Source organism: Choristoneura fumiferana, chromosome 17, assembly GCF_025370935.1.
Source record: "Choristoneura fumiferana chromosome 17, NRCan_CFum_1, whole genome shotgun sequence".
Lineage (NCBI taxonomy): Eukaryota > Metazoa > Arthropoda > Insecta > Lepidoptera > Tortricidae > Choristoneura > Choristoneura fumiferana.
This window is the reverse complement of record NC_133488.1, coordinates 10,733,495-10,758,146: the sequence shown is the minus strand read 5'-3', so window position 1 is coordinate 10,758,146 and position 24,652 is coordinate 10,733,495. Positions and strand designations below refer to the sequence as shown.

The 24,652-nt window shown below is 35.5% G+C and overlaps 1 protein-coding gene across 6 annotated transcripts in view; it reads left to right on the top strand.

Annotated features, from left to right (window-relative positions):
• The window catches only part of LOC141436938 (uncharacterized), a 236,978-nt gene that overhangs the window by 40,958 nt on the left and 171,368 nt on the right, over nt 1-24,652 (top strand). For all 6 annotated transcript variants that reach the window (XM_074100081.1, XM_074100079.1, XM_074100078.1 and 3 more), the window contains exons 3-6: nt 135-171; nt 652-821; nt 1,914-1,998; nt 2,427-2,614. In XM_074100081.1, the coding sequence (XP_073956182.1) occupies nt 135-171; nt 652-821; nt 1,914-1,998; nt 2,427-2,614 (480 nt within the window). The remainder of the gene's footprint in view (nt 1-134; nt 172-651; nt 822-1,913; nt 1,999-2,426; nt 2,615-24,652) is intronic.

Here is a 24,652-nt window from a genome sequence, read left to right as displayed (position 1 = left end):
TGAAATACTTTTCCGGAAAAAAAATGCACTGATTAAAAATAGTACCTAATAGATCAGATACGAGAAGAAGACGTACCTAATTCATGTGTATGATTTTATAACTTTAATCATAATGCTGTTTTTTTTGTTTTCAGTCCGAGCCAGGGGATACCATAGCAACAACAAAAGAAGGTTAGTCAAATATATTTTATTTATAGTAGTTCTAAAACAGAAGCTTCATTATAAAAATATAAATGACATGATGTGAAACTAAGGGGCTGTTTCACCATCCATTGATTAGTGTTAACTGACGGTTAAATGTGATACCGTCTATTCGAACAAAACAAATAGAGACGGCATCACACTAATCAATGGATGGTGAAACAGCCCCTTAATCGTAAACTTAGGCTAATAAAAATTTTCTTATGCATAGACAGTGGCGCTACCGTCACTTGTTCTCAGAGTAACAACTTCATTCCACCATAAAAAAAAATTAAATGGCCCTCTAGACGATGCGGCAAGAAATATTCTGTGTGCTGTATATAATATACTACTCTTGATAATCAATCAATTCTAAATCCATACCCGCGCGGCCACGCAATGTAACAAAATTTGGACGATATTATTGCACTATCTATTAGCCTTTAACTCAAACTGTCTTGCACCTTGCAGAAGAATGGGTGACCCGCAAGAAAAGCGAGGTGACGACGACGCGGCAGATCGCGACGAGAGTCAAGCGCGAACTGCTGCTGGAAGATGGACGCATTCTCAAAGATACAGGGCCCAAGATATCCACCTCCGTCAACGAAGACACTCACACCACCAACTATCATCAGACTGAGGTAACTTGGCAATGAAATAACGATAATTAGAAAATATCTACGTAGGTAGAATGCGTAAAACATTTTTAAAAAGTGTGGTAAAAATGGTACAATAAAAATTTCTAAAAAAAATTTTTTTGGGGTACCTCCCATAGACTTAAAGTGGGGGTGATTTTTTTTTCTCATTCAACCCTATAGTCTGGGTTATCGTTGGATAGGTCTTTTAAAACCATTAGGGGTTTGCTAAGACGACTTTTCGATTTAGTGTGATATGTTTGCGAAATATTCAACTTTAAAGTGCAAATTTTCATAAAAATCGAGCGTCCCCCCCTAAAATCTAAACCGGTGGGTGGAAAAAATTAAAAAAATTCAGGATGGTAGTAAGTATATCAAAATTTCAACGAAAACTATAACGGCTAAGTTTGCTTGAGAATTATTAGTAGTTTAAGAGTAAATAGCAGCCTAAGGTATAAAATATACCTAAACTTGGAAGATTCCGTATAAAATCCTTGGAAAAATATTACTTACGCTCTTGGCCGGTTTTATACTGTGTATTTTCGATATTCAACAAAGAATCGTTTTATTGTATTGTATAATTCCCATTATTTCAACGCATAACCGCTAGTTCAATTCAACACCTTTCACTGCACCCCTGCCAGGCGGAACAGATTTTCAAGTAATTCCCGTCCAGCGAGTTACGAAACTGAGGTTTTGGACCATGCCCAATAATTACCAATCCTAGCATTTTTACGGGTGGGATGATTTGTGGTGATGACTCAACAAAGTGGATCTTGCATCATGTGTCATCAATCATAGTTAACAGATTGGTGGCCAATGATACTTGTTACGTGATAACTGATTTTATTGCCCTTCTCGATGTCATCGCTCGACTAAGACGTCAAGAAGTTACCAACCAGAACAACTGTCACGATGTGAATTCTTCGTTGATCTACCAAGTTTCCCTTGACTGTAAAAAGTTCATTTGTGAAGTGCAAAACTGGACGCTAAATTATTTATTTCAAATTACATTTTTCCGTTTTACAGAAATAAAGTAAAATTACGATAGCAATCTGCTCAATAAATTGTGCTATTATCTTATCTATTTCATTACAGCATCGGGTACCAGATGACCAAAAAGGAGATCAAGAAGGAACAGCACTTGGGGACCACGTGGATGGCGTAGGAGCACCCCTGAATGGTAAATATTTTAACCTGATTGCCCAAAGGAGGGTTATGTTTTTCAAGCGTATGTATGTATTTAAATATTCGACCCACCGACTCGTATTCATTGCTTTTTTTCTCCTTCTTCGTCGATATGACATTACGACAAACAGTCCGTCGAGTCGTTCCTGAGTAGGATAGGTTCATTGATTCATTCATTCATTCATAATCATCTCCATTACAAGCCACGCAGAAGCCTGTCTTCAACAACGAATCGCAAATAGATTGCTATTTAATCATAAATACTACAAAGGTTAGCATCTAGTATGGTTATTATCTTGATTGGTGGCCACTAACCACACTAATAAAATTCATCACCACGTTAGAAAATAAATTTATCAATGCTTCTCTTGTCTACCACATCGCGATTTGACACTATGGTAAATTCTTCGATTGTTTCTTTAGGACTAGCCGGTTTTCCATCAAGTGAGCTAGCCCCAGCGGATGCAAAAGTGTTGGTGTCATCCCGCGTGGTCGCGAATCCTGATGGCAAGGTGCGAGAGAGCAAAGATCGCAAAGTGCTGACCAGAAATATAACTGAGCGAGTGAAGGAAACTGAAGAGAATTTCCACAGGGGAGACACTACACATGACGTGAGTACCTTTTTCTATTGAATTTTGGGCTTGAGATGGATTTCGACAATGAAAAAAATGCCCCGGAGAACGTGCTGACATGCACGTGAGACTTAGAATTAGCTAACTTGGTTCTAATTCTAGACGCGGATGCTTCAGCAACGAGCTAAAGCCATTTATAATTATTTTTATTACATTACCTTATCACATTTACCAGCATGTTAATGCCATCGACTTGTTTCTGAACACACTTAAACTAGACACAAGATATTGCAAGGATGCTGAGGTTATTTAATGTTTTTATTAATGAACCGTACCTGTGTAGATGTTTTGCAGGTTTAATAAAATATTAAATGATATTGTAACGGATAACTCACGTCTTAAACCGAGTTTAGTTTAGCTCGAGTTTAGTCTTGGGTGTGCGTGTTGCGGCAGCCGCCGAGTCGCGTGCTCCTAAGAAGAAGGGCTATGAAATAGCCCGAAACATGTCGAGCTAAACTCGGTTTAAGACGTGAGTTATCCGTTACAATATCATTTAATATGAGTGAGCATCACGGTAGTTTCATGTTTAATAAAATAAATAATAATATAATGATAAAGTGTATATATACATAATGTGTACATAATGTACATACTGCTATGCTATCAGCAAAAGGAAATCAGTTACCTACTCGTTTTTATTAACGAGCGTAGTTTAAGTTTATGATAAAATATTAGAATGTTACTATAATGCCTCTTGACATAATACTAACGCAACTGCGCTCGATGATTAAAGTAACTGGTTTCTTTTTGTGATACGAGTACTGAGTACTAGACTTTTGAAAGCCTAACTAAAAATTCATTTTGAAATCATATGTTCGGCTGCCCACCTATGCCTAAAGCTCTGTATCCATTAAAATACTCGCATAAACTACGATATCGTTACAAAGTTGAAAATTTATTCCATCAGCTAATCTTGTTGCAAAATAAAATATGAAATTCAACCCTCGCCCTAAACTTGATTGCAATTTACAAATGCTTTTAGTGCCATTACTGGTGGATGACGGACCTTATCGGGCCCATAAGATGTGGGACATTGACGGGGGTGCCAGGGTTCGATTCCGTTCAGTCTAGTGAGCAGATATCATTTGATAGACGCTAATGGAGGCTCTGGGAATAGGGGCTGCCAATGTACGTAGTTTTTTTTTGCGTGAGAACTCTTGCTCTTGGAAATGTCAGAGTGAAAGATGTTAGCACATTTGATTGGTCTTTCATAATGGGTATTTAAATTTCAGCTTTTTTTTCGGTATCAGGAATTCGGACTGACATACAGCCACACACCATTATTATTACATGCCGAAAGAACACGCCGGGCAATACAACATTTTTGACATATTTTTGAACACCTTGCACGGGCAATGATATTGGATGCAATTGCACGTTACAAATAATTGCTAATGTAAATTATAGTTTCTGTTAATTGGGTAGGTACCTTAATTTTTTTGAGACGATCCATATTATATTTTTTTATCGATAGTAGACTTAAAACGAAGCTCACTCCTGTAAATAGATATTTTTTTCACGTGCCGTTTTTTTTCACACGTTTCGTGGGATTAATAGGTTTTGTGCCTTGGTCTGTTTGATTTAAAAAAAGAGGTCGTATTGACAGCTATCAGTTGTCAAATGTCGCCGTACAACGACACATACGTTTACACACACCTACACACATGTAACGTACGTATGGCGACATTCAACAAGTGACAGCTGTCAATCTATATATTATTTGATTGTTGTTGTTAGTTGTCTAACAACTGGTAGCATTGTGTACGGTTGTGTTACTCTGAAGATGAGCTCTGGTTGAGTTAGAAATGCGTCAGTATGGTGTCATTCTGTGGTGGTGTGGTGGTGGTGTGTGTTCTTACAGTGTGGAGGTGGAGGAACTGCATGAACACACATATTTTGCATAAGCTTAGCTATCGTATCGTCGCGGGTGAGCAAGGAAATTGTTTTAGTTTATTGATATAGACCTCCGCAAAGTAACGCCTGATTCAATAAATTATATACTTGAAATAAACACCTCATATATAAATACCTTGTATAGCATAAGGAACGCCATAACAAAGAAATCCCTCTTCGAGGGAAATTCTTCCCCTTCGCGCTAGTATAGTTTTTGGGAAAGGGCGGTAGAATTTCCTCTACCTGGTTTTTCAAAGTTACACCCGTTTAAAGCCGGGGCAGGTCACTAGTATTATTATAAGTCAATAATTAAAACACATTTTAATTTACGTTTGCGATGATTGCCAAAATAGTTTAACTAATTTATTCTTTAGCTAAAATCTTGGCTGTCAACATAACTGATCGATTTAATCTCATCGAGTTAATGATAGATAACATTAATTAAACGAAATGTTTAATAATGTGGGTCAATCATTGTATTAATCACCTATTGCGTGATTTCCGTACTCGAGTGAGGCTGAGGTCGACACTCTTTGGCATTTATATGTAGAGCTAAGAGTAGTTAAAATTTTACGCTACTCTACTTAAACAAGGTATAATTTTCAATGAACTGGTGAGAATGCTAGGACTTTGTTGCAGTAAACCGTCAATTCTGCATAAGGGTTAGCAGACGCGCTTGGTAAAGGCTCGAATGCACTAAACGGAAGTAAATAAAGATAGTGATTTATTTACTAAAATCGGATGCATGGGAATAATTAGAGGATTCGAAGTGTTTTCGCTTATATGCTTCGAAATACGATATTTCGCATATTTGGTATCTCCTGCTATTAATCCGCGTACGTTTTTCGTGTTTTTCACGATTTTTACAAAAGTTATGTTACTCATTACTCATTAGTGAAAATATCAGCATGTAAGGTGCTTTTTGTGTATGATGGGGTATTTAGTCGATTAGTACTTAAAATTGAACAACAACATGCTTAAGACGATACTTATCTTGATCTGTCCATAAACCCATCTATTTTAAAGTTTGACGATATTTGGCAATTGTTTCATCTGTGATGTATAAAAAAACGTTGTATCTTCTTGCATATGTAAAGCGGGTTAATTTAAGTAACAACGTTTGCTAAAAAGTACGTTTGCGTTTGCCGAAAGTAACGGTACTTCGAATCGGACTCGGAGTCATTTCGTTGTCAGTGTATTTCCGCATAGTGAGGTCGAGCCTTTAAGTTTTAGCAAAGGTGCTTAGTAAAGCTTCGCGTATCGGATGGAAGTAAAATATCGCGTTGCATTTAATGCAGTTGCGATGTAGATAAAATCGTGATTACACAAGTTATGATAAGTAATTAAGGTGTTGTTTAGTTTATATCGTTGTTCGCATAGGGAAAGTTCAAGATAAGTGTCTTATACATTTAAATCTATTAGGTTCCGAGCTAGATGTGGCGTCATATAATTGAAATGAACTCAAGTGCAACTGTAGAGTCAAGATTGTATTATTTCTTTGGAGTTAGTGCAAATCCGCTTAATTTGGATTAGACAATTCCGCGTATCTGACAATATAGCCACTTTTCAATTTTTACCTAGGTACTTCAAAAAAGCCGTGGTGGCCTAGTGGTTTGACCTATCGCCTCTCAAGCAGAGGGTCGTGGGTTCAAACCCCGGCTCGCACCTCTGAGTTTTTCGAAATTCATGTGCGGAATTACATTTGAAATTTACCACGAGCTTTGCGGTGAAGGAAAACATCGTGAGGAAACCTGCCCAAACCTGCGAAGCAATTCAATGGTGCGTGTGAAGTTCCCAATCCGCACTGGGCCCGCGTGGGAACTACGGCCCAAGCCCTCTTGTTCTGAGAGGAGGCCCGTGCCCAGCAGTGGGACGTATATAGGCTGGGATGATGATGACTTCAAATTTTATGAAATAAAACAATATATGAAGTTAAACCATTCTTTGTAACACTACATGGTATAGTGTACAAAATTTACATTAAGTATAGTAGATAAGCGGATTTGCTCTATCGGTTAAAATATGGTCAAATGAGATAATAATATTGATTTGAGATTAATAGAAGAGTTAGAAGAAGAATTTACTTTAGGGTACTTCACCTTAGATATCAGTTTGTGAAAATACATACGGATAAAATGTGAGAGTAACTCTGTCTGTCTGTTACCTTTTCATGCTTGATTTGCTGAATCAATTACCTATATGAAACTTAGATGAAGGTAGTTTGAGACCTAAGAAATATAGTTACCTACGTCTCGGAAACTTTCACAGTACTCGCGGGAAAGCTATAAAAAAAATCTTAGAAGAACACACGAGCAACAGCTAGTGAGTAACTCTTAGGTATACATATATGTATCGATTAACTTTACTGTCAGATAGTTGTCATATTTTATTTTACCCTGGTGTAATATTTCATTCCAAAGTTCACCGCGAGCTACTAGCCAATAACAGGCACACTTTTCACCTTAGTTTTAAATCTCACACTGAAATTGTAAATGGCGCCTTGTCTCGCCTTTTTCCAATAACGAGTGCTGCACTACTAATGATTCACGATTTTGTTACAGACGCGGGTTAACTCTAACTGTAGGAGAAATCACGTCATAAAATGAAACTATGTCAATGTGATATCGAACGTGAATTTCGCAATAGAAATCGTAAATGATGAAAATTATACCTAATAGAAATCTTATGGATGAAAATCTTAGAAACGCTTGAAACTTTTTTTATCAAGAGGAATAACCTTTCTAATTAACAGAAAAAAATATCAGACTTATAAGTAGCATCAATTAATTTAAAAAAATGAAAAGAGTTTTCTTTACCGCCAAATTAGGATAGACCGGTCGGTTACGGGTTGTTCCATAGACCAGAATAAAAAACAATAAAACATAATTTATGTGTCTTTGGCTCGATCTATTTGACATGTGACACTCTTTACCGGTCCGGATAATACCGATATGGAAATACCGACCCCGTTTTTCATGTACACACCCATAGAAGCTCATGTCAGTTTCTATGGGCGTGTACATGAAAAAAAGGGTCGGTATTATTCGGCCCGGTAAAGAGTGTCACCTGTCAAAACGAACGAGTCAAAGACACATCAATTCCTTTTTTTTACTTTTTGTTCTGGGCTATGGAATAACCCGTAACCGACCGGAATAACGTAATTTGGCGCTAAAGAAACATCTTTCATTTTTTTTAAATTAGTTGATGTTACTTAAAAATAAGATATTTTTTTCTGTTAATTAGAAAGGTTATTCCTATTGATATAAAAAGTTTCAAGCGTATTTAAGTTTTTCATCCATTACCCATTGTGGTGGGTACCGGGATAAAAATAAGTAAAATTTTATTGGGACTTTTCGACACAAGTAATAAGGTACCGCATACACACTAATTAAGTGAGTAAGTAAGACAGTGCATTATTTCCAGGCATGTGTAATATTAGCATTAGGTGAGAGCGCGCACATTTGTTAAGTTTTGCCAACCAATTTTATCTCCGTCATTCGCCGTTTACGAGTAGCACAACACGGAGTTGCATGTCATTCTGCAGCTTTGTGTTTCATGTTAGAGAAAATGGGGGTTAGAACGTATTGTTTAACTTTCTATTTAATTAGCATGTAAGTTACTGGTATACGAGTTTTCTTCGCAGTTTCCGCGTTGATTTTATGGTTTAAAGCTACGAACAAATAATAAGTAAGGTGTGTGAATGCACGGCGGCGTAATATTAAAACTTTTAACATACTTTTTTATGACCCAAAGTAGTAATTTCTTTTTCCCATATTAGACAAACATTTTTTACCTTCAGACAGTGGTATTCGTTGAAACATGTACTATATTTATATTGACTAAAAACAAACGGCACGAAACTCAGTCACCGCTTGACTGTTGCATAAAATTCGTTTAACTCGACGATAATTGCACATTTAAAAAACATTCGAGAACCAAAAGTAGCACTTCAAATGCAAAATGGAGCAGCAGTTTATTCAGATGAGTGTTCACATAAATCGATGGGGATTTTGAAATTATAATTTGTTCACCGAGATAGGGCGCCGCGGGCGCACGCCCACGCCGCCCGATGCCCGTGCGCAACGCTTTGCAGCTTTTTGTAAAACAAAAGGATGCTTTTAACCTGTATTATGCTTATACTTGAGTACTATGCATGTGTATGTGTGACGGATGTGATATCCGTGATATTCTAGATGAGCGGACGGAATTAGACGAATGTGATGTTGTCCAATTAAATAAACCAGATGTATTATTATAGTCTGTATGTAACGAGATGCATGTAGGTATATTGTTATAGGATGTATTAATTTATTTTGTTTTGAAAAAAAAAAATCTTTTGCCAAGTTTCTTGCGGTGCATTCTTCTTGGCAGTGATGGTCTTTCCGAAGCGGCCTGCAGCACAGCATAAACTTTTTTTTGATAGGTACTTGGTATGTAACAGAAATTGCTCTAACAGATTTTAGCGGTTTATACATTAATGAAAAAAGTTTTTTTTGTTTCGATGGGTCCCACGTGTAACAGGCATAACTACATACATACATACGCGTCAAACACATCACATAACCCTCCTTCTTCGCAGTCGGGTAAAAAAGGATAGCATCGAAATAGGCGTTAAAAAAACGCACACGACTTTTTTGTATTAATAACACTTCTACTTCACTTATTTTCAGATAACTGGTGATCATAACTACTAAAGCTCATAAATGGTGATGACCTATTTGTCAAAATAATCAAATTAAGTTTGATTAAAAAAGGTAACATAAATTTAACATTATTTACCTAATAATGAATGTTTCAAAGTTTACGATAGTCCGAGTACCTCATAAACTCAGCAGCTTCACGGCTGTAAGCCACGTCCCGATGTTTAGTAAATCGTTCGCTATTACTTGCAACCGACAATAGCACTCACGGATCCAAAACAGCGTATGTCACACAGTTCTCAAATGCACATACACCGTTTTTGGTATTAGAACAGAATAATGCAAATGCCTGGAGCGCTCGCGCCGGCCGTGTTGTTACAATAATCAAATAAATTGAATAATTATTCGTATCATTTGTGAATAATTATCCAATTTAGATACAATAAATGTTTATTTGTTTGTTGAGTTAATTTTAAAGTTTTCGGTTACCTATTTGAAAGCTGTTGTTGCAGCATAAGCTAGCAAGGGTTTAAAGTTGTGTTTTACCTACTCAGTTTGATTTTAAGCGGCTTAACAAGTACCTTACTGACCGAGCTCACCAACACGATTTTTTTCCAGAAATAAGATCAAGCTAGATCGACTGTTCGTCCCCGAAAACCCCTACATAGGAAATTTCATGGATATCGTTAGAGCCGTTTCCGAGATCCCCGGAAGAAATAAGATTAAATACAAAAATGTAATATTAGATATTTAGATGCTAACTACGAAGTTAACGTCCATGTAAAAGAAGAGGTACCTATATTTCAATGCAGCGACAGCTCTTGCAATTTTTCACGTTACTTAAGGTTTAACAAATTATACAAGGACTACCTATAGGTACCTACTATGTTCTGTAGTCTGTAGGTATTATTTAAACATTTTAATACTGGGTTTACTCGTATGACTAGCCATATTAATAGATTAATATTTTCTTTTCTTTACCTCAAATAATTGGCAAATGAATTGAACACAGAGCTTGATGGATAGAATTCAAATCTGAATCTCTTGCAAATGAATATAATCTATGCCACTCTTCATTTGAAATAGCAACTTTAGAGACTATTCTCACCTCACTTCTTTTTGCACGCGATGAAATAGAAAATTTACGTTATGGAAGGCAATAGCTTATGGCTTATTGAACTATTTATGAATATTAGTGCTACTCATATTGCAAAGGAAAAATGACCACTGATAAAATTAGTAGGTATTTGGGTGTATTTTTGTCAACAGTTTTCGTTCGACAGTTTTCTATAGTCTTGTTAGTGTTAATACACGAATTTACTACATCTTGTTTAATTATGAGGGAAAATAGCAACTGTGGCAAAAACCGCGGTACAAATTACATGCAATAATGTAACATCCCATTGCAGTCAAAGCACTAAAATACAATGCAACATACGTTACGCCTATCCCCAACGCATAAGCCAAGTCACTGTTGAAATCAGTTAAAACCAAAGCTCACCTATTTCGTTCCCTGTAATAGGCTGCGGTGTTAGTCAATTGGAAACACTTGCAATCCCACTATGGCTTTTTTGTTCTAACCAATATAAGCACGGGCTATCTAAGCACTGCGTACCCGCCGACTAGTAATTTGACCTTACCAAGCATTAGTACGTCGTGCTTTCAACGCGCTATAATAAAACCAAGTTTCACTGCAAGCAAGTCGATTCACGTGGATATGACCTTTACGTTATACGTAATATAATGTCATTATTTTAGATGTTTAACTCAATTGACAGTATACTTAACTTATTTCGGTGTCGTTTCGCGGCATTCAAAAGATTGCTTGTTGCGTATGCGAACGAATAGTTAATGTATTACGGACTCCGTTTCAAGATTTATTTCACACGTAGAATGTAACACGCTTTACATTGGAAAAGGTTCGAGCACATGTTAAATCTGTATCTTGTAACTTTAACTGTATTAGAATTCCCAAGTATTTAAATAACTTCTAAAGATCTTCTGTCTCAATCTTAAACTTTTGCAAACGTAAACTCTGCTTAATACACACTATCGCACGGAAGATCTAAACAAGCATAAATAAATAGACCATTCTCCTATCACCGGTAATATAACGTTTCCTTGATTGGGCCGAGGCGTACGGCGCACGCGTGATTAGCAGCGGCGGCGGAGCCTTCTTCGCACTTATCTCCTATGTGCCTCATCCAGTAACCATTTGCTGGGCCCCAGATGAGCCCGGTACCCTCTCAGGACAATAATTTAAGATGTTTAGATAACATCTACAAGGCTACGCGGTGTGCCCAAGAATTCATGTGATCACCTTTAGATCCAATCTCAGATATAGCCTCGCCGAGGTGATGTTACGAAAAATTATCTCCTACCATAGGCCCTGTTTATTGTCAAAGATTATGAATCCCTATAGCCGGGTAGCGTGTAAGCGCGTCCCGTATTTGTACATTAATATTTATAAGCCCGCGACGCTGTAAAGCCTTTAGGAATAAGCATAAAGAGATCATTTTGTGGTATTATTTTATTTGAAATGAGACCGAGTTTGTGTTGTTAATGCTTTAGGAAGTGGTTTCTATCATTATTATGACGTCTGCGTTATATCTTGCGAGTAGTTTATTTATATTTGCTGTTTCGTGTTCTGATTTGATTCAACATAGAATGCGACGTTAAATAAATGTTGCTTTAGAAATTCTAGAAGTGCCTATAAGTTCGATTAGATGTGCTAATTTATTTAAAGCATAGGACTAAATGAATTGCGTTACCTTGACCCCAGCGAACAAAAGGGTATGTTTTATGGCTGTCTTGCAGATAAATCAAAATTGTGGCGATAGTCCTTTACAATGAATCGTTAAAGTTAATTACATCTGCGCGCGCACGCTGCGCCTGCAAAGACGCAAAGTGTAAGCTGTAGGTTTACTGGCAATACTAGAGTACATTTCAGCAGTGATAGAAAGTTGACGAAGTACATTAAAGAAGGTTGCTTGCTGCAGATTTGAACTACCTACTTATTTTTTGTGGAGACCCGTTCGCTGATTTCTGTCATGTAGCAATGACGAAGCTTACATTTTGGATATGTTTTTTTTTGATTTTTCATTATTTATTGCTTGTGTTTATTTCAATCAACAGATCGACAGATTTTCATTTCAGTAGGTTTCACTCCCGCTCTCTGATCTTACCTAATCACATACCTCATGAAGAGTAATGTTTAAATTAAATATTTCAAATTCAATTTTAAAGTTACTTATTATTTATAATTAATATCAATTGTAATTGTATTTTGTACAGTTTAGTCATCATTGTGCGTGAACTTTTTTTTAAAATCAATAAGAATAGTCAATTTGGACAGACATTTTTAAATTAATCGCTCGTATCTCACAACTTAAACCATTGCTTTATATTTATTGCCCGTTTTATTAAACTCACGCATTGTTATAATTAAATTTAATCATATCCGTGTTTTGCTGATTCACTTAATCTAGCAAGGATTCGTTATTAAAAAACCGTAAAAGTTTCAGTGTAAACTAATGTACTTTCTTGTACTCTTATTTTCTGTACTTATTGCTTACATCAAGTTTAATATTGATAATTAGTTAAAAGTAGATTTATATCGACTTCCAAGAATTGATTACCTACATGAATATTTAATGATAAATAAATTTTTAAATTGATAAATATACTCAGCGGCACATTTGGCCCACTCTACATACAAAATTGTCTATTACTGCATACATTTGACGGCCAGATTTTATGCCTCTCATTATAATATTTGACAATAATTTACCTAGTCCTAAACTAAGCAAGCTTGTACTATAGTAAACGCCCAAGACTCAAGAACAAACATTCCTATTATTCATAACTACAAATATTTGCCAATTACAAGTAAAACCAACAAAAGCGTGTTAAAAAACTCATAGAATCAAAATTTGCTTGAATTAATTATATACTAAAACATTGGCGTGACCGTCACTTACTTGGTAGGTAATTATTAATTTCTCACCAAATGTTACGCTTCATAGTTTAAGTACTTAATTGCTGAACAAGAAAATATTTATTTTGCGTCCTGATATTTGACAGCAAATAATATTTTAAGTAATTAAGTATTGTAATTGCTTTTAAATATACTGGAATTAGTGGTGTTTCCGTTGGCAAATATTTCATTTTAAGGTTGTTTCTTTCACGTCAGACAGAAGAGCTAGATAACTTTTAGTTACGATCCTAATATTTACGAGTAATGCAAATCAGGCAAATGATGATTAATTAAATATATTATAATTATCTAACTTATTTATCCATTCATTTAGAATGATCTAACCCAACAAAAAATGAATAGATATCTAAATAAACATGTAGCAATTATCTTAATCTATCTATTTGTAATTAATCTTGTGAAACCAGGAAGATGTATGTTTCGCTAATTAGAACAACATTTAAAAACACGGCAACGATGTTATGAATGAACGATCAAAACGAGATAAAAAATATCAGTTGCATTTGCGCGTGTAAGTAATTTAGTCTCGCTTGGGTTGGCGATACTTTAAAGATAGATCGGTTTATGTAAAAAAATCTGAACTCGGTATTAAGAATAGAATAGAATAGTGTATTAATATTAAATTACAAGATTACAAAAATGATCAGCATTATCCCATAAGTACCATTCTTGGCTGAGCCTGTATCTATATTAAGAAAACTTCACAATTTTTTTTCAAATGTAACTGTTGTTAATTCTTTTAATTTTTAGCCTCTAAGTTTAGAAAATATTGAAATAACAATAATCAGTCTTTTTTAACTGTATTAGATACCATCTTTGCACGCATAAACCATAAGATTCAGCAGTTGAGTTATTTTTTTTTATGGAATAGGAGGCAAACGAGCATACGGATCGTCTGATCCGAAATCTGAAATTAAATCTGGGATTTCACTAAATTCTCACGGGAATTCCCGACGGGAATGTCTGTCAATTGTGTTTGTTACTTATTTTGTACAATAAAGAGTTTATATACATACATTAATTCCCAAAAATGTGGTCTTCATTGACGTTGCGTTATAAACAACTGTGCCAAATTTCATGTCATGCTCATGACTAGTATACTCAGCAGGTAATATTTCGAGATTTTATCCCGATCCCGCCGGAATATCGGGATAAGGCTCCGTTTCCACCAGAGATGTGCGAAGATGTATTGCGGGGAATGTGTTTTTCATGAACCAATAGAAACGCATCATTTACCGCGCCTCTCTCCCCTCAGCTGTTTTCACCAAAGATGTGCTGTGCGAGAATGTGTTTGAAGAAATGTTGTGAGAATGAAGCGTTTCTATTGGTTAATGAAAAACATATACCTCGCAATACATCCTCGCACATCTTTGGTGGACACGCAGCTTCAAAATTAGCCTATGTGTTATTTCAGATCTCCAGCTATCTACATACCAAAATTCATCCAAATCCGTCCAACACACACGCACACATATAAACTTTAGTATTTATACTTAATGTTAGTAGGATCTCTGATTCGAGTTTCACGGTAGTTTTGTATCGAATGTTGTTGTAAGTTGTTTTCTTTAATAAGTCGGAGGCTGGGTGCACAAAGGAGCGACGCACGCGCAGCTATTGTTCATCTTCGCTGCGTTTTATGACCGCACGTTTAGGGATAGGCGTGGTGCTACTTCCACCCGGTCAGGTGGGCATTCTACACTCAGAAAGATATTCCTATAGTTAATGCAAAATTGATTCCGCCTGGTTGAATCATGCACTTGAGTTCATTGTAGGTGGTTCATTTTAGGTGGGCTTGGTGTCCAGTAAGACAAAAGTGCTTTGTTTCTTTCAAACATTTTAATGTTAGACTGAAGGCGGTGTAGTCCAAAACGAACTGGGAAATAAAAGATTAACAAGAGATAAACAAATCAATACATTTTTCTAGTAATAGGTAAGAGTATAATTTTAGTAATACATATTAGAGGCAAAATTTGTAAGTATGTGCGTACGCTCGCGTGTTTATTACTCCTTCACGCTGTAACGGCCACAAGGATTTAGATGAAGTTTGGTATAAACTTACTTTATATCCCGATATTCCCGCGTAGTCCCATAACTTCAACCGATAGTATTACCTATTAAATTTGGCGCGGAAATTTTGTGGAACGTCAATGAAATCCACGATGTAATTTATGCTAATTCCCTCGGGAATTTACGCAGAATCCCGAAACTTCAATTAAACTACTAAACTAAATGGTTAACTCGTCCAAAACCGGGGCTAAAGTCTTGTTATGAATAAAACAAGATGTTCAACAACAACTTAACAGCAAGCAATGCGAAGCATTTCCAGTTAAACCACACACAGTTTACGAGTATCTTAGGTTTATTACCGCATGTTCCTAACTTAAAACGTAATATTACACGTACCTAATACGGGACTGCGTTTGTGTGTCGGTGCCTATATTATTAAATAGACCATATCTTGCAATCTGTCGGCTCTGAATGGATAATAACGCAGGTACTAGCCGGCTCGTCTATTGCGAATGCCTCATTCCCGCCCCGTGCCTGCCAACAAGGAATTGAACCCAGTACTTAACTCTAATTGCCAAGATGTTTTTGCAATTCGCCTGAATTTACCCTTTAATGGTCCTGTTAAGCTCGACTCTGCGTATGTTGCCAGCGTTAAATAAAAACTGTTTATTATCACCGCCCTATAGTATTAGGTTTTATGGAAATAAGCGGTTCAGTTTACATTTATTATGCTGTCTAACGCATTGCTTCGGTATAATACGGACATGGCGACGTTGAAAGGGCGCGAAGCTGGGTAATGAACCATTTATTTCAATGCAGACTGCCTTTCTGGTAAAAAATAACGAGCACCGAATACTGCTTACCTAACGGAGTAACTATTATACAATTCAAAACAAGAAATTGTAAAAAAAACATTGGTAATCAAAGTAGTTTTACCAGTTGTTTCTGTTTTATATAATAGCTCTTCGAACCCTTTAAAGATTAGGGTATGTTACCTCTTAATCCTGCACGTTTTTTAAATGGTAAACGAAAATGAGATGTCTGTCCACCGGTCAGGTCTATGTAGCATTCATTAACGCAGTTTGACAATGGTTTGTCGCATAAGGTAAACGTATTTTTGAGCATTTGGGTGTCGAGCAATCGGACGTTTACCTACTTTAAATACTTAGATACTTTTATTTATATTCTGCCGCAAGTAGGTAGCGTACTTGCGATAATTGAACGACCATGAGGATGAGATGATGAAACAATTATCAGAAAATGGTAGGTACTTCCTAAGTTACTTATAATATTTAAGTGAGTTACTTTTATCTAATATCTACACCAACAACACAGGTAATCCTAATACTCGTATATTACTGACCGTTGTTGTTGTGGCGATGTTCCTTCTATCTTGTAAAGTGTACGCACCGCCCTTTCCATTTTCGAGATAGATATACAAAGCGGCAATTTCATGTCCCAGAGATAACTGTTGGGTCGAGTCTTAACTCAGCAAAATGTATAATCATTAATTTGTTACCCATTTTGAAAAAGTCCTTTTCAAGACGACACAGAGATTTACGGCGACGATACGGCCACCGTCGCCATTCAAATTGATATGTTCTGTTGTTCTCTTAGTGAATTCATAAAAGTTATTTTAAATGTCTACTTAATGTTATTAATGTAATTTGTAAATTTTGTACAATTTTGCTACTCTATCGTACATTCGGTAAGTGGTTAGGGTAAGTGCAATGAGAGACGTAACATGGAAATAAATAAATAATAAACACTCACCCTTAAACTTTTTTTAGTATTAGGTACAAGTAGTAAGTAGGATAAAATATTTGCCCATTGTTGGTATTTTATACGTTCGTGGTAACGCTGCTTGATACATCTCTCGTTATATTATCCAACGTTGCGTGTTTGTTCCTATTAGACACAATTCGCAGAATCCCAAAGCTCTTATTTGTGATTGTTAGATTAACCACCTCCTTGGCATTTCGACGAACGACGTAAATTATGACACACGAACGATGGGTAATATTTTAACAGTAAATCAAGTATTCTGTGTGAAATTAACGCAGTTCAACATTTAAGATGACGCAATCGCGATAAATGTCTTACTTTCTTCTGTTAGTAGTTTATTTCCGAATACTTTTACAATTGTGTCGTTCAAAGGGACGCCCGTAACTTCCTTGTAAAGTAAATTCACATAAATTCAAGTTTTTATTGCTCTAACGATCAGTGCCGAGCATTGCGGACAACCAGAGTACACTATAATTATATAAAAGCTAAGAGAAATTTACGCGCCTCTGTGTAAAATAATCTCATTGTTTTGACTGTAACCCAGTTTTCCCGACATTTAAACTGTGTTATATAATTATAGCATGTAAATGTACAACAAAAGGCATATCTGTACTCGCCAATAATAAGCGGACGTAGTTCTGCGTGTTTTTATGCTACTAAAATGACACTCTTGCTCGATCGATGTGATCGATATTAATATTTAATCTTTTTTTTTACATAAAACTGACCGTGATTGACCCCTATCTTACTTGATGAAAAGTGCAGATGAGGCCAAAGGTGTATCTCACTAGTTCAGGGACGCTTATTGACTCTAGCTTTGAAGATCCCTAGGTTGTATCTATCAGGAAATACAGACGATGAGAGCGAAATCCATTCCTTAGCATTTCGCGTTATGAAAGATGAAGCGAACCGCTTCGTTCGGACCCATGGATGGAAATCACAATAATACGCGTTTAAATTGAAAGCAGGTTACCTGAAATCTGAGATGTTACTGTCCGGGAGTAGAATGTATGCCCGGAATGATGATGATGCTTTAAGCTTTACCTAATGCATTAAAATGTTCTTCTTTTTAGAGAAACTTCTTTTTAAAATGGAAGATGGCCGACGAAGAAGTTGGTTCCTATAAGAACTTAAACCTGAAAAGAAAAGGTACTTTGTCCAACGTGTCCACATTATCACGTGAAACTGCTTCACTATTTTACAATTAAATTCCGTCCGTTACCTGCGCGAAAACGCAATCTCGTTTCCAAGCAAAATAAAGGAAGAAAATATCTCCAGTTAGTTCGGTTCTGCTATCTAACACCCACAGCAAGGTAGCAACATAATTTACTATCATAAACGAGTATAAATCTTGTTTCACAGCGATCGATAGCTCGCCGGGTAGCAGTCATTAGCTAAGTTATTTATCGCAGGGGGTACAGTCGATCAGCGTCATTCCAATCATTGCTGGTACTTGGTGTCTAGATTATCGTGAGCATTGTCTATCTAGAGGTATATTAGTGAAACAGCAATCTTACTAACATTCTAAATACGAATGATTGTGAGTTTCTTTGTTAATTTATAGCGCTAGTACTGCTGGATGGTATGTGTAACTTTGATAGCAGGAAGGACCAAAATTTTCTTTGTTTTGCTTTGTCTACAAGGCTCCCTTTATTCGAATAGACCTCTAACGCCTTACAGAAATTTGAGACAAATGTAACAGTATTTCAGAAACTTGGAAAAATTACACGTTTTTTTTGTAAGCAGTAAGTTTTAACGAACTTATGCAAAAGTAGTCGATTGATAATTTATAAAATCAATTGAAATTATCACGTGCGTGATCGTTGTAAGGTATTTATTTGGCGACTTGGTTAATTATTTTATTTACAAATCAGAGTGAGCTCTTAACATGGTTATCGAAAGCTTAACTGAGGCATTTATTGTTTTATTTAACAATCGAAAAAGATAATAATATGACTCGTAGAGCAAGAAAAAATATTTTTTGTTTGTACAACCTTGGATCACCATACATTACTAGATAGCGGGATCTCACACTTACGAGTAGGTTTTATATCTGATATCCACATGGGATAGAGATGTAAAGTATGTAGATATGTAAAGTTCCAAAATCGCAACCACATGATTTGTGTAATTTTTACATGAACATTTAATACATGACTCTTTACTATAGGTACACCACATAGTTAGGTACACCACAATAGTAAGCAGTTATTATAAAAAAATACACTAAATCTTTCATCAATGTTTAAGCAACTAGAAATAGTTTCGTATTCATATTGAACCTCAAAATCGAATTATGCCAATCAACTCAAATATTTTTTGTAAATATAATTTATAACTGTCTACACGTCCTTCCGACCTGACATGTAGACAACTGCATTGTAATAATCATTATTAAATATTAGCTGGTTATTAATTTCATTGTTTCAAACTTAATTAAAGTCCATTATAAGGGCCTTGGACTTCAATCATCCATATAGTTCATTAGCTATATGACGTAGCAGGCGTGGTTGCGAATGCAATGTATAAAAAGTAGAATTAAACAAAAAATATTTTTCACTGATTTTCTTTGCTTGCATTACATCTACACGTAGCTTTGCTCCGGGATTTATCTAAATGCCCATAGGAATTCCCAAATTTATTTCTGTTGCATGAAAACATCCGTGCAAAAATTCATGTTTCGACACATATCGGTTAAGATATCAGTGTTTTACATGGATATAGGTAGTAGAAATGTGTCCGTATAAATAAGTCTACGTTCCATATTCGAAAAATGACTTAAGTCCCATATCAATGTTGTGCACTATACTACATACATTCAAGGGCAAAGGTATCGACACGGCCAAAGTTGCAAAAATATGTATACACGGCCTTAATGTTAAGTGCATAAAGTCGTGTATACATATTTTTGTAACTTTGGCCGTGTCAATCAATATCTTTGCCCTTGACTGTACAACAGCTCAGCTTCTTAAGTTTTTTACCTTATTATGTACTCGTATACGGCCCGTTGCCGCTTGAATATAGCTATCTGCATAGGTTCAAAAATGACGTAAAAGTACATACGCACGTCTGACTTTTGTGGTAACTTTTTTAAAAATATGGCAATTATCTTAGTGTCATATTCATAGCGTCAGAGGGTAGACAATATTTAGAAGCGAAGTGCCTAAGTATTGTAGTGCCATTGTTTGTAATTCTACCATGAAATGTTGTTAAAATGATGTTAAATGTACCTATATTTAAACATCTCCTCCGTCTACTACTTATCAAATTCTGCAAACGTCCAAAAAATAATTCTCACCGAATCCAAAGTTAGCGCTACATCGTACAATTAAGAGCAGAAAAAGCCAACAATGGCCGACCCCGTTGGGTCGTGGAAACTGTCACGCTGCTTTCCTTTGGTATCGCCTTTCTTTTCATTTCTATAAAGTTAACTTGTGTGATTCAATTAGCTTATGACTAAGTTGCGTTGCTTATGACCGGGTCATGCGTGGAGTCAAAACCATTTTATCCATCCATTATGTTTGTTTACCCTTTGTGTCGGAAAGTCAAAGTTAAACGCTTTTAAGTTTGGCAATAGAGGTACCGGTATTTTTTTATACAGCTCGTATAGTATCAGGAATACATTGCAAACAATTAAATTTGTCTGCGAGGTTGGTGTTGGACTTTATTCTAAATAAAATATACTTTTATATTAAATATTTTTTTAAATAATCATTTGTGTTAAACGTACTTAATTATCATATTGTCATCCAAACTACATACTCCTACAGAATTTTAAAGTTTGTCTCATTACTAAAGGTGGATGAAATTCGATTTGTATATTTCATCCGAACTAACCAAATTGTGAGTCAAATGAAAGGTTTTAAAATTGAATTTAAATGAATATTTATTGTTGGTGACTGTAAATACAGGAAACTAACCTAACTATCCAAGTTTATATGGCATGAAAGTTTTGAGTTAAAGAAAAAGTAGGTACACTCAAATGCTATAAAAATATTTAGGCATATTACATAGGCTCCTATTAAAAAAAATACTAAATATGCTCGAAATATTATCACTAGGTATTACACATAACAAAACAAACACTGTTCTGTGAGTTATTTCAATTTTAATATGCTGGAAAGACACAAAAATACATGGCATTTTAATATCATACAGTGCCATTGTTTTGTCAATGGACTTGCGTTATGACATAATCGTGATGCTTAACTCCATAACCCTATAGTCATAACCTTAGCAATTACTTTTCCATATTATTCGCTGTTTCCTTACTTTAAAGTGACCTGTTATTTCACAGTAATAGTATTATTGCGTGATATACAGACCTGAAGTTAACTTTAAGTTGGATTTATTTCTTATTGCCATAATTTGTGCGGTACTATTACGTTAGACAAAGAAAAAAGTATGGCATGCATTAGCATTGTATTAACCGGAATTATTAACAACCGGAAGTTTTTAGAAGTTTCAGAACAAGAGTTAGATGGTAAATACAATTGTATTTATTTATATTTATTTCACAGAATTTCTCAATAACGTTAGTACTAATGAAATGAGTGTTACTGTCGACTTGATACTTCCACATATTTCTGAGGAAAAGAGTCTGCACAGGTGGACGGACAGACAGATAAACGGACAATAATGTGATCCTACAAAGGCTCCAGTTTTGCCAACTGAGATGCGGAACCCTAAAAATCTACTTCAGACGTCACAAACCCAGCTCAGATCTAAGTTCATTCTCCTCCAGAAACAAACACTACGAACTACCTAGCAACTCATAAAAGCGCAACAACTTAAACGAAGTATTAAGTCGATAATCTGTGTTCGTTAAAACACCCTCGGTTTATACATAATAATCACGGCATCAAAACACGGCGATATTCGCGATATAGATATCAGCGGTTGGCGAATACCAGCGAAGCGCGATAAACGCGAGCTTTAATTATAAAATTGTCTTTTAGAAAACGACATAAAAATGGACATGCCGCTTACTAAAATTAGCTCAGGTAGAACGGTTCAGTGCCACGAGGGTTCTTCGGAATATTTACTTTTAGACAAGGTCTGAACTCATGATACTATAGGTGAAAAACTCAAGTAAAGGACCTGTTGTATGTAGTAGTAACGTTGTCCGTTTAAACAAATTGACGTTCCAAATTAGAAAAGTATCAATTCTGTGCACTACTACATACAACAGGATCTTTACCTATAGCGCGTTTTTCACATATAGCGTGAATTGTACCAATAAAATAACCAATGTCAGACCAGATATCAAATCCCTTTGACTTTATGACTGGTTAGTTATTGGTTTATAGTTAAAGTAACTGGTTGCAAATAACACTAAATTTAATATGAGCCTGCTTTTACACGATGCGATCAACGGCTGATAGTTATTTTGGTAATGCAATGTGAAGAATGTGTATATAAATCAAATAAAAGAACAAACCACAGACAATTAGATACTATTAAATTTATATTAAATTTAAGTTCAAATAGTGTTTATTTTAATTTATATAAAATTATTGCGATTTTCTTATGAGCTTTGAGAAAAACGCATCACATTTTATTTTAAAAACTACATTTTACACTGTGCTTTTAAATCTTACTCGTCTGGTCAGAGTTCGAATGTAGCCTGAGGTATCACACACAAATTGGTTTACTGTCATTAGCCAGCAGCCCCGTCTAGTTAGTCACGAAACTGAAATAGAAAAATGCTTATATTCCATTTGAGTCTAAGCTAATTGGAGGGACATCGGTTAAAATTAGGAGATCTCTACTAGAATAGTAGAGACGGTGGGCATTAATGCCAGATTCATCCCAGGTCATTGTCAAGCGAACCCTAGAACCAGACGCGTAGGCTTGCACCTGCCAATGGCGTGTCGAGTTCGAGATAGGGCATTTATATTTAGAAACCACTTTATAACTCACCGCCGAGCTTAAAGCTCCCGATAAAAAGTTCAACTTAGAGCTTTTGCGGTGCGTCGTTTATTAAGCACCATTTAGTTTTCGCCATGATTGTATCAGACGTCCGAGTGACCGCCGTCATAAGAGTCACCGCATACATTAAGTGCTATATTACTTGTAAATCCTACCGTCATGCTAATATTTTAAGTACCTACAAAAGTTTGCAAGTGTAAATGTGTGTGTTTATTATTCTTTCACGCCAAAACTGCTGGATGGATTTGAATGAAATATGGTTTGTAGCTCGTTGGACCATACGCAATTTTTTTTATCCCGATATTACTACAAGATCTTTCTATGCATAAAATGCCAAAATACGCTTAATATCCCAAAATTTTACCCGGAAAAGGCGAGTATTAGATGCGTATGCTTTATCCAAGCATGTACATATAAATACTTCGTTATAATATTAGAAATCCCTATAGGAATTTAGTAAGATCCTAGGATTACAATTTAACTGCTGATTCTCATGGTTTATGCAAGCGCAGCCACGGGAAAAGGCTAGTGTTCATTAAGAATAGGTCTGCGAAATATAAATCGGGGATCTCTTGAGGTTTTCTATTATTTGTAAGCCGCAAAATAAGAGCGTACCTATTTTAAAGTTTTACGTACGGCCTTATTTTATGGGGATCTGCTGCAGACATTGAGTCAATTTTTATCTTACAAAAGAGAGCAATTAGAGCAATTTATAATTTGAAGACGCGTGAATCTTTAAGATCTTTTTTTAAGGAAACAGATATCCTAACCCTGCCGTCACTTTATGTTTTTGAAATAATCATGTATGTTAGGAAGAACATATGTGATTTTCCCACTAACGTCGATATACTAGAAACCTTAAAGTTCCATCTTACAGACTGGCTAAAACCAAAAAGCTTTTCTGGGAAATTGCATACGTTTTTATTATAAAATTCCAAAAAATATTATAAATGAAACGGATACAAATTCAGATCTATTGTCAAGAAGACATTAATATCAAAGGCGTATTATAAAGTTAATGATTATATCATGGACAGGGATATTTGGAAATAATTCCGATCCGCATTAGCGATCCCTTCAAATAGCGAACCTACTGTGTTAAAAATAAAGTTGTGTTAAATACTTGTGATGTATACATATCATTTAATAATATTGTAAATCTGTTTTAAAAAAAAAATATATACCTCGTTGAGTTTCTTGCCGGATTTTCTCAGCAGAGTTTTCCGAACCGGTGGTAGATTTTTTTTGACATTCATAAGTGCTTGTTATAGCCTAAATTGAATAAAGATATTTTGACTTTGATTTTGACTTTGACTTTTGTTGCCGTGGTTTAGGCGTTGTTTTACGAAACTATTATTTTTATTATATATTAAAATTTTCCTGAAATGCCTACTTATAGTATTTTTTTATTTAGTACATTTTCATTTATTTATTTATTTGTGTCATTACAGTCTCAGGAACCACCGACCCGATTTAAAAATTGTTTCACTAATGTAAAGTTAAACTAGTATCATTGATTATCTTGGGCTACTTATTATTTAGGGCAAGTGAAAATTTTCTTCAGTGCAAAGACGAAACACCGGACAATAGCTAGTCAAATATAGTTTGTAAGAAGTAGTAAGCAATTTTTCACATGTCGACGTCTTATTGTTCTAAATACCTACAAATTTTAATGTTTACTGGGTTTCTTCTTTTTTATTGTAACTATACATTTATTTTGCAATTTCATGTCTCGAATCGAAAAGAATAAATACGTAAGAAGTA